The sequence below is a fragment of the Solanum stenotomum genome, chromosome 12 (genome assembly GCF_019186545.1).
Source record: "Solanum stenotomum isolate F172 chromosome 12, ASM1918654v1, whole genome shotgun sequence".
Classification (NCBI taxonomy): domain Eukaryota; kingdom Viridiplantae; phylum Streptophyta; class Magnoliopsida; order Solanales; family Solanaceae; genus Solanum; species Solanum stenotomum.
Window position 1 is genome coordinate 30,844,209 of NC_064293.1, and position 11,072 is coordinate 30,855,280.

General features: G+C 30.1%; 3 protein-coding genes across 4 annotated transcripts in view; 2 read left to right on the top strand and 1 right to left on the bottom strand.

Annotated features, from left to right (window-relative positions):
• Positions 1 to 11,072, top strand: part of LOC125848992 (MYB-like transcription factor EOBII) — an 84,917-nt gene that overhangs the window by 22,648 nt on the left and 51,197 nt on the right. The gene's annotated exons all lie outside the window — the stretch shown is intronic.
• Positions 1 to 11,072, top strand: part of LOC125848991 (RING-H2 finger protein ATL3-like) — a 169,519-nt gene that overhangs the window by 12,545 nt on the left and 145,902 nt on the right. The gene's annotated exons all lie outside the window — the stretch shown is intronic.
• LOC125848994 (cyclin-dependent protein kinase inhibitor SMR6-like) lies at positions 1,984 to 2,754 on the bottom strand. Its single transcript, XM_049528965.1, has one exon. It carries the CDS (start codon positions 2,521 to 2,523, stop codon positions 2,209 to 2,211), a length of 315 nt encoding a protein of 104 aa, XP_049384922.1. The 5' UTR covers positions 2,524 to 2,754; the 3' UTR covers positions 1,984 to 2,208.

The following is an 11,072-nucleotide window of genomic DNA, read 5'->3' on the forward strand; positions in this document are numbered from 1 at the left end:
TTTAAGGAAGAGTGCGTCCCCGTTCTATACGATGCAAATCTGAAATAATCGACCTTTAATATAAATACCGAATACTAAATGATGAAAAAGAAAAAGAAAAAAAAGGCGAACTTTTTCTTTGTCACGAAAATGGTGTGCATTAATTTCAATGAGTAACATTTTATTTTATAGTTACCCCACATAGGATTCTCTTACAGTACATGTCCATTATGCATGTGTTTGTCTTTTAATTACGAGTGAGGTATTTTTACGAGGAGAAATTGGATTTGCCAATATATATATTTGAGGTGTTGTGGGGACATAACATATTAAAAGTGGGACACACAAAGACTATATTGAAATGCTACAAAAAAGTACTTGGGTGCCAAGTAAAGCTACACTCTTTTTTTTCTTTCTTTTTCCTTTTTACAATATCCTTTCCCAAAGAGAGAAAAGAAATATTCCCTCCGTCCTAGTTTATGTACCATCATCTAACTTAATACTCTCTCCGTCCACAATTATTTGGCAGGTATACTAAAAATAAATGTCCAAAATTAATTGTCAATTTAAACAATCAAGAAACAATTAATCACCTTTTTCCAATTCTGCCCTTAATGATAGTGTAGTTCAATTGAAAAATTATGTAGACTTTTGGTATTCTTGGTAAGGGTTATATTAGTCAAATTACACCTTCTATTAAATTTTCCTTGAGGGGTGTGCATGACCTTACCCTGACAAACAATTGTGGACGGAGGGAGTATAATATAATTTATATTGATTCAATAATATAATTTTTGACTTGTCCCCTTTAAAATATAACAGTTTAACAATGTCTGAATTAATTAAAGAGTTCAAAGCTTCACTAAAAGAAACATAAACAATAACATAGTCAGTATAATCAACAAAGTAAGATATGAGGAAGATAAAATATATACAAACTTACCTTTATAAAGAAACTAAAACTTTTATTGTATAACCAATGAAATGCTTTTATAATTATAAAAATATTTTTGGTATGTGCTGAAAAAGTGCAACTTCATAGGAGTAAAAGAGATGATTTAATTTTTGGGATTGGTCAGTGAATTTGTTAGTGAAGACAGCATCCGTGCAGTGCATGAATAAAAGATTTAACCTTAGTTAATTTATATGTATCCAGGCTATTTTTGTTTTTTTCCCCCTCCATTTGTTTAAAATCCACGTGCCTCTGCTTGATTAGGTTTGAAAAACAGAGTTGCAAAATTGAAGTAGGTGAAATAATAAGAATACTATGAAACACCCAAATTTTATTCGCATTATTTGAGCCGAAGGTCTAATAAAAATAACCTCTATTTTTACATATATATTGTTTTTTCAAATTTTATTTGTGAGATCAATCGAGTTATTTGAGGTAAAGGACTATAAGAAATAACCTCTACCTTCACAACTAACAGGGCAAAGGTAAAATTTGCATACATATCATTCTTTTCGAATCCTAATTTACGAATTCTATTTAAAAAATTTATACCGAATATTTTGTTGTACATATATAAACAAGGAAAGCTGAGTGCAGAAAGTCTTGCTAAATGCTACTCAATTGAGATGCAATTTTTTTAATCCGGTTAACATATTATAAACAATGAAACAGAGTCCTTTGAGATGACTCAGTTGATTTGGAGGGTAGTTATTTACATGAATGATTCATGATCGATTTCTCCTTAATGTCTTTTAAGTTGAGCTTGTCACAAAGAATTTGCAATACACAAAGTGCTCACCATACTTTGTGGTACAAGTTGCGGATTATTCTAGAGTTTGAAAAAACACAGTGAAATAGAAGTAGAAAGTCTTGCAAATTGGAATATATTTTTTAAAAACCAGCTTACATATCAAAACAAAAATAGTAGACATCAAAAGTCTTGCAAATTGAGATAAATTCTTTTGACCTGTTTTACATATTAGGAAAAAGGAAAGCAGATAGGTAAAAGTTGTAGAAATTGAGAAGCATATTTTGAACCAATTCACACATAGAAACTTGCAAATTGAGATTTTTCATATTCTCATTGTAGAAATATAAAAAAACTACAAACTAAACTTGTATATTACATTATCGCCATCAACTTAAACCTAACAAACTAACCTAATAAAACTTACTAAACTCAAAAAAAAAAAAAAAAATACTAGAAGAAAGAAACAGAACAAAAGCAAAATAGCAACTTTTTTTTGTTCCCATTTTGCCCTTTTACACATATTAGCTCAATTAGCTCTTTCCACATGGCGTATAAATACAGATTCAAGGTCAGGTGGATTAAAAAACTCCCTACCACTATTATAATGACACGTGGACTTTGGCCGGCGTTTCATCGGCGCCGGTGGACATGGAAGTCTTTCCGGTATCCTTGAACCTCTCGCCGTCGGAGTTGTTGAAAATTCTTCTTCATCTTCAGAACTATCTCCTCTTGACTTGGTAGAAATTGATCTCAACGGAGCAAGAATCGCAATTCCAGCAATTACCCATTTCTTATTTTCTTCTTTGTTCACTTCTACTTGATGTGTTTTCGAAAATCCCATGTTTTAAACAAAACCCCAATTCGCAAAAAATGATCTTTTATTGAATAGAGATTTAAACTTTAGCAGACAGAAAAACAGAGGATATCAAAGTAACTGAACGAACGAAAAGGGTGAATTTTTTGCGAAAACTTTGAATCAAAGAAATTGGGGAAAAAGGCGCTAAAATGAAGGGGAAAAAAAGTTAGAGAGGAGATTGAACTTTGGAGCAATAATTATTAAGAGAAAAAAATATGAGATTCATAAAGAATCTTATATTAAATATATATATATGAAATTTTTATTTTTTTTTTGGAAGGGGGACAGGAAAAAAAGTGGGCTGCCCGTAAAATTTCGGGCAATGGGCAACTGAAAATTTAGATTTTTGGCGCCAGTTTTTTGGTGTGTAGAAGAGCAACGGCTCTCTTTCCCGCCAATGTGAGTTTTTTAGTTTCCGGTTTTACCCCTGTAAACTGTCATTATTTTCTGTTGGGATGCCACTGCGGCCCAAACCCATTCGTGCTGGAGCCCTTCAAAAGGCCTTTTAAGGTTAAGCCTCCATGTCCATAATTTTCTCACAAAATAAAGAAGAAAGAAGACTTTTTGAAAAATAACTTTTTTTTTGGGCATGATATTTATGTGATTGTTGTAAAGAGATGGTTTTTTTTTTTTTTTTAACTCGGGACAATCCACAACTTCTGTTCTTTGGATGAGTATTCTGTGGCGAACACTTTGTGATAACATGTTCAGTGTGCAATTGCTTGCAAACTGCACAAAAAATGTAAACTATGTTAGTCAAGTCCATGCAACAAGATAAATAAATTAAAACGGATCGAATAACATTAATCTTTTATCTAAGCTCATCTAGAAAGTTACTCCCTCCGTCCCTTTTTAGTTGTCCACTTTAAAAATGGCACACAGATTAAGGCAACAATGATTAGCACAGTGAAGTTACAATTTTACCCTTATGACAACTTTTCACTTCAAAATTACAACCACTTATTTGAATTAAAGTGAAATAAATTGGAGGGAAACAACATACACTTTTACAATTTTCAAGAAGTGTAAATAAGGGTATAATAGGAAAAAATTTGTTGTCCTTTCTTGATTTGTCAAAATGGACAACTAAATAGGGACAACCAAAAAAGGAAATATGGACAAGTAAATAGGGACGGAGGGAGTATAAACTAAAAAAAATTCAATTCTTTGGGGTGGAGTGAGGATGGATTAAAAGAAAAAGGTTGTCAAATTGAATCCTTATCTCTTACAATGATTTTTTTAGTGAAAGTGCCCAAGTTTCTCATGTTATTATGTCAAGTCAAGTTCACAAATTTGTTTGCAAATCATTATACGTGATCCTTACTTTTTATGTAAGTTCAAGCGTCAATTAAAAAATCCGTAATATAGTATAAAGTCATTTCAGATGTTCATATCTAAATATAAGTTGACAATTTTTATTTTATTTTTTCTAAATTTGAAATTCAAATAAATACTATATATATTTTTCTTTAATTAAATTTGAGGTAAAAATGTATATTTAAGCCTCGGATACCTTGTATTTTTTGGATCACATGGCTGTTTTTCTCACTATCGGGCCCGTATCGCCCACTCTTGTTGACCAAATAATAATAATAAATATTAATAAATGCTACTATTATTAATTAAATGATTTAATAATCAGCATATCCTTTTCATTTATTCTTATCATTCGTCCCATTCCTGCTGGTTCATTGCATTTGTACATACAAAACGTTTGAGCTAATAAATAAATATTGTGGTTCTTTATAATTTGATTAATAAATAAATATTGTGGTTCTTTATAATTTAATGAGAAGAAAATGATTTGCAAAAAGACTTTTTGGTATATTATATTTTAACTTGTTATTGTACGATGTGCATTCTCATTAGTTGACGTCAATTATTTGGGATTAAAGCGTAGTTAGTGTTGTTGTCACTCCTTTGTCATGTATACGTAAAATATATATCAAATTAGGGTCTATAAGGATGAGACTAAATTTTACACTATATATCAAGCCATATGTTACTCGTTCTAGCGTACTTTTTTGGAGTTGAATTTTGAAAAATATTTTTCACCATAAAATTTCAAAATTCAACTTGGAGTTCTATTTTAGAATTTTCTGAAATCTGAATAACACAAAAATGACTTTTTTTATTCTAAATTACTCACAAAAAATAAAAAATAATTCAAACTAGTATTCATGGCCAAATATAACGGGTTGATTATTTTGTATTTCAAAAGTCACTCAATTTTATTAAGTTAGTTTTTATGGTTATTATTACAGTATAATTTTTGGTTATCTATTTAATGATGTAATAGCTATAAGTTTTTTTTTTTTTTTTCAAAATAATTTTGTAATTAATATTTAATTATTGTGTTTTCAGTCAATCATCGTTTATGTTGTTTTTGTATTCTTGTTATTCATTATTAATCGAATTTAATAATAGGTGTTGTTTGGAGTATGAATATTATAGATTTTTTTTCTCTCTCGTTATATTTCATTAATTGAGTTAATAATGTGTTCTTTTGAATATAACTCTTTTAAATATGTTATTGAAGTACATCCACTTTGATAACAAAATACGTCTAATTTTTATGGTCAAACTCCCACTAAAATATACAAATTCAACTTGTTACAAACGTAGCTTAATAATAATTTACATTCATTATCCTTTTTCTCCTTCAATGTAACAAGTTTTCTTTTTTAAAACATTCGAATAGCTACAAAACAAAAAAAAACTGTCAAATATATATCAAGTAGTTTTTTTTTTTTTTAAAAAAAATTCTCACATATTGGAGTCTCGACTAAATTCGGATCACACAATGCTAGGTCCATTCGGAGGTAATATATCAAGTAGTTGGTACTCTCTCTGTCCCAATTTAATGTGACACTTTTCGTTTTTTGAGAGTCAAACAGTTTAAGTTTGACCAACAATTTGCGCACAAAATCTTCAATTTATTGATATTTCAAAATGTTTAAAAGATCTATGAAAAACTTACCGTCAAAGATAGACTTGTTTGAATCTCGAAATTCGAAAGATGCCACATAAAATGAGACGGAGGGAGTAATATAAAAGCTTAAAGTACAAGTAAATAAAGACTAATCGTATCAAGTTGGAACGAACCATAACAAATGCATGGCCTAGTGAAATTGACACTTGACATTAATGTCATTTTCTCAACTAGACATCTCCATATCTCTCTTTGTTTGATTATGAATATACACAATATGTTTGTTTAATTTATTATGTGAAATGTAATTGTCCATTTGATACTATGTATTATTTGTGTTCTTCTTTTTCCAACTCATTTTCACTTTTCATTCTGGTTATTTATAATTATTATGCCTGACTGACCTATGATCGATTAAAAAGATGAAATGTCTGTGTGTTTTTCTTTTTCTATCTTTTTAAAAAAAATCTCTTAGGCTATTGTTGTATTTTAGGAAACAACAGAATGAGATAAAAGCATAAACATCAGAATAAATACTTGCTTTGTACTTGAATGAATAATGCATGCATATTGATGTTGCTTCTCAAGAATATGCACCAATTCAATTAGTTCACCAGCTTTAGACAGTTATGCATATATATTATTTCATCCGTTTTAATTTGTTTGTCTGATTTTTAACTTGACATGAAATTTAAGAAAGTAAAGAAAATGTATTACTTTTAATCTTATAGTCTTAAACTAAAGTTACGTAGAAAGTACCAAAATATCTTTTAATTTTGTGGTCTTAGACATGTTAGGTGAAAAATTAAAATTAAAGAGTTGTCAAAAAAGGACTATACATTTGTTAAAATAAACTAAAAGAAAAAAGTAAGACAAACAAATTGAATCAAACATAATATTAAATTGAATAAAAAACATATAAAAAAATCAACTCTATGAAAAGAAACCGGCAAGTAATAAGACACTAAAGTCGGAACATTCTTGCCGCAAATTCGCTTAAATTGACGAATATTTTTGTCCAAATATTTAACTTGTTAACCAATTTAATAAAATATTAGAGGTTTATCTGCTAGTTTAATGATGATTATCATAAATATTTTATTGATATTTTATTTTATATATAATATATTTCTTACAAAATATTAGTGTTACACTAATTGTGTACAACTGCTATAGAGTGGTAATTTTACAAATAGTGTAAAATATGAATGGCATTACTGTTATAGATGGAATATTGTTATAGTGAAGTAAAATATAACATGAAAAGTCCGTTCAGGAGCTGTTATATCAAAATACCATTATAATGAGTGATTGTTATAGAGATCTGTGTAGATGAAAAGATATGTCGAGTTAATTGCTTCAGACCAGTCTCTAATGTGTTCTTTGTTCAGGTCAATTGTAGCAGTTTGGTGTTGCTTCTTGCCTGGAAAGCAGGTATGCCATTGCTCTGATGATCATCTTTCACATATGGGAGAAGTCAGAATTTTAACTGATATTCTACACGACCTAGATTGTTTTACTTTTATAGCAGAATTTACTTAAGTGAATCAAGTTGTCTAATGTGTTTCAAAGAAGGTGTAAAGACTGTAAAGTAAGAACACAATATTTTACGTGAAAACACCTGACTCAAAAAGTGTAAAAGTCATGACCTGTTCCTCAAGAGGTTTATCCCAACTTCACTAAATAACTACGAGCCTCAACCAACAATGAGATTACAAAGAGTTTATGTAACCTAAAGATTAACTACCTAATCTCAATTCTAGCACAAACCTCCAAGGTATGTGTTCCAATGTCTTCGAGTTGCCTTCAACTTGAAGAGTAAGATCCTATAATCAGTTTATAAATCACTGATCTAACAATATAAAAATCACAAATACTAAGAAAACTTCCTAGATCTGTTCTTCTATATTCTTTGTTCAGCAGCACTTCAGAAATCAATCTCTCAGTTGTTTTTGCTTTGTAAGTGTGTGTCTAGTATGGACGCCTCTCCTCCTATTTATGCTTTTGCTTTCTGAAGTCTTCTACTCCTTCACTGACTCCTCTTTCATTCCACAACTCTGTTTCATTTAGAGTTCTTCTTGCAATGAAACTCCTTTATGAAATAGAAGTCCTTCTTGAAACAGTTTCTCATGAGATGACTTTGCCAACGTGTTCCATGCATTTCGTCATTTATCAAAACAATGCTTATCCCAACATTAACCTTATGGGTTCTAAATTTTATAACGATGATTTCAAGTGTTAATAACTGCGTTCAAAACTTAATATTTGTACATATTTAGGGCCCGTTTGGCCATAGATTTCCCAAATAATATTTGGGGAAAAATTTGGCAAATAGTGTCTGTCCATACGATTTGCCATTATTTGGCAAATATTTTTGGCAAATATTCCAAATGTCCCAAATTCCCAAATACTAGTTTTTTCTAATATTTGGGCCAAATCTCATTATTTGGGATATTTTGAAATTGAAATTTTACACCAAACTTTAATCTTTTATAAAAACACCCTCTATAGTAGTTGTTTGCGTTGTATTACATGATTTTTTTACGTGAATATCAAAGTAGTGATGAAATATTCAGTGAATATGAAAGTGATGATATAGTTGTTGATGAAAATGATGAACAATCGGCTCTGGGTAACAAAGTCATGGACACTACTTGTTATTTGTTGCTACGAAGATCCAATTGACTTGTAATACAAATTTATGGTTAGTTTTGATAGTTTTTAAAACTTATGGATATAAATCATATTTTTCTAAAAAAATGAAATATATTTCCCAAATACTATGGCCAAAGACATTGTGAAATTTCACCCAAATTTTCTTTGCCAAGAATATTTGGAAATCTATAGTCAAACGCTAGCTTAATAAGGTTCTTAATACGAATATACTATTTGAGCAAAAGTTACTGGATTTGGCTGAACTCGTATCCAGGCATTCTCGCTCCGCGCCTCGGCTCCTGATTCTTTCAACTTAGTATTTTGCTCCTTTTCTACAGGTCAACTTGCTCTGCATCTGTAAATTCCTTTTGACAAGATCAGATTTGTAAAAGTTTTAATCCCTGTATCTTCTCAAATTTCCCACATAATCACAATTTTCATCAGCTAAGATGAAAGTATGCACAAAAAATGAACCTATTAATTAATATTCTCCCTTATTAAGCTTGAACGTCTAATATTTGTTCTGCTGCTGTTTAATTCAAAATTTATCTCTATAATGTACTTCATCTGGCATGCACTGTCAATGATATTAACATTGTATGTCAAATTGATTCCAAGTATACACACACAGTAAGTTCAAATAGTACAAAGGAAATTATGACATCGAATCGCCTGAACTTGTCTTGAAAAGTTGACTAAACACTCAAACTATTGTTGCGACTTATTACACATTTGTACTACTTAAAACTGCAAATGTCTATCTGAGATCCCCTTTATTGTTGCAAATTGCTTTCCTCGATGGAATCTCTCGTAAGCTATCTATAATAGATGTCTATTGTGGCGACTTATTACACATTTGTACTTAATGATTTTGTATCTCAGATGAAAAGGATAAATCGTAATTAGTTAGGAAAACTAATGTAATCTTCCTTCTGTGGAATAAATCAACTTTACACGAAACAAAATTTCAAATCTATTAAGAAATTTTGATAGCTCAATTGGGTGACTATTTGAACTTTTACCTTATTTGGTACAGTTTTAATTTTCTACCTTGTAATGACCTCCCCATTTTCCCTCATACACATATTAAGTATTTTTTTAAAAAAAGAAGAGCCTTCAATTTTCTTTTTAGCTCATGGCCTTCCTATGGAATATTAGATGTTTGTTGTAGCTAATTTTTAATGAATTTTAACTGCATACATATATATAAAGATAAAGTACAAATTACTATCAAAATTTTAATTTATATGGCTTGATTCAGAATATGAAGGTTAAATAACTTAAATTAACTAATATTTAGTGTGAATTCAAACATAATTTTTTTAAAAATAAAATGTACATATTTAAAAACTGAATATAAGTATCATAAGTCACACTAGTAAATAATTCAAAGTATTTAAAAATTATAATAAAAAATATTTTTTGACCATCTAATAGTAACTAGGATACAACAAATAAATTGAAACGAAGGTACTAGTAGTAATTAATTTGTCCATACTCCATACTCATTGTCACTAGCTTGTATAGCACACAAACGCAAGGAGCCAAAATGGACATTGGAATGTTTGTTAGTATAGGCTAAATAGGCAAGGAATGTCATAGATTACTCAATACAAATTACTGTAAATAGTTTTACAAGTCCAAAATTATTTTTCGATGTTTATTGGTGAGTGAATAAGAATATACTGAAAGTTAAGTCAAAATCAACAACTGGAGAGAGTGGTGATAACATAAACATCATCAAAGTTGAAACAACATATATATAATTATGTATATGTATGCATATTATATGTAAATTTAGTATAAAGTGTATGTTACTATCTAATATGTTTTGTAAATATAAATTTAGTATAAAGTGTATGTTACTATTTAATATGTTTTGTACACATTTTGTAAACTAAATGATAGATCGAATTATTGAGCCTCATAATTATCCCAAAAACATTTTCCTAATAGGTCACTTCTATCATACTGTATATATATATATTTGAAGTTATTTTTCTCATTTCCTTTATCCATATACTATTTGAAGCAGTGGTGAATTCAAGATTTTCACTTGGGGATTCGAAAAATGAAAATGTAGTGCCAAGAATTTGAACTAGGAAGGTCAAGCAAATTTTGAACCCCTAAATCATTGAGCCAACCTCTTGTCTTGTGTTCAGAGAATTCAAAATATATATATATATATATATATATATACATAAATAAATAAATAAGAAATCACCTTATATAGACAATCTAATTTTTTTCAAGGGGGTTCAGGTGAACACTCTCCCAATCAGGGGCGGAGCCACCTTGTAAGAAGGGGGTTCATCTGAATCCCCTTCGGCGAAAAATTGTATTATTTATACATGGTTAAAATAATTTTATATGTATATTTAGTAGATGTCGAACCCCCTTTGGCTACTTCATGTGTCTGTTTATACAGATTTTGAACCCCCTTATTGAAAATCCTGACTCCGCCTCTGCTCCCACCCCCAAGATCCGCTCCTGATTTGAAGGAAGGATGCGGTCGATATATTGTCACTTTCCAATTTTCAGTTAGGTGCGCCAACGTCTGTATATTATTCTCATTGGTGATATGATAGGCAGTAATATCAACAACTAGGTATGCAAATGATAGAGCAACTTAATTAATTCAAAAGCTAGTTCATGATGAGGGGATCGAAACTCCAATATCATATAACAGAAACTCATCACATCCACACACACCCAGACACTATCCGGTACTGGATGCGTGAAAATCTATTCAAAGGACCCGATTTCATTCATCCACCCCAGCACACTCAAATATCGTCCAATATTGGATATGTGAACAATCTATCTGCAGATCCAAGCTTGAGATGTATATATGATCCTAATTTCATATGCTATTGACTTGGGAACCAAGATTAAGTAATTAACATCGATTGCAAGCACCACTAAAAATTAAAAATGATAAGCCCCA

Bases quoted from the DNA above. Each gene is read 5' to 3' on its own strand.
- LOC125848994 (XM_049528965.1), bottom strand. From the start codon at position 2,523: ATGGGATTTTCGAAAACACATCAAGTAGAAGTGAACAAAGAAGAAAAT.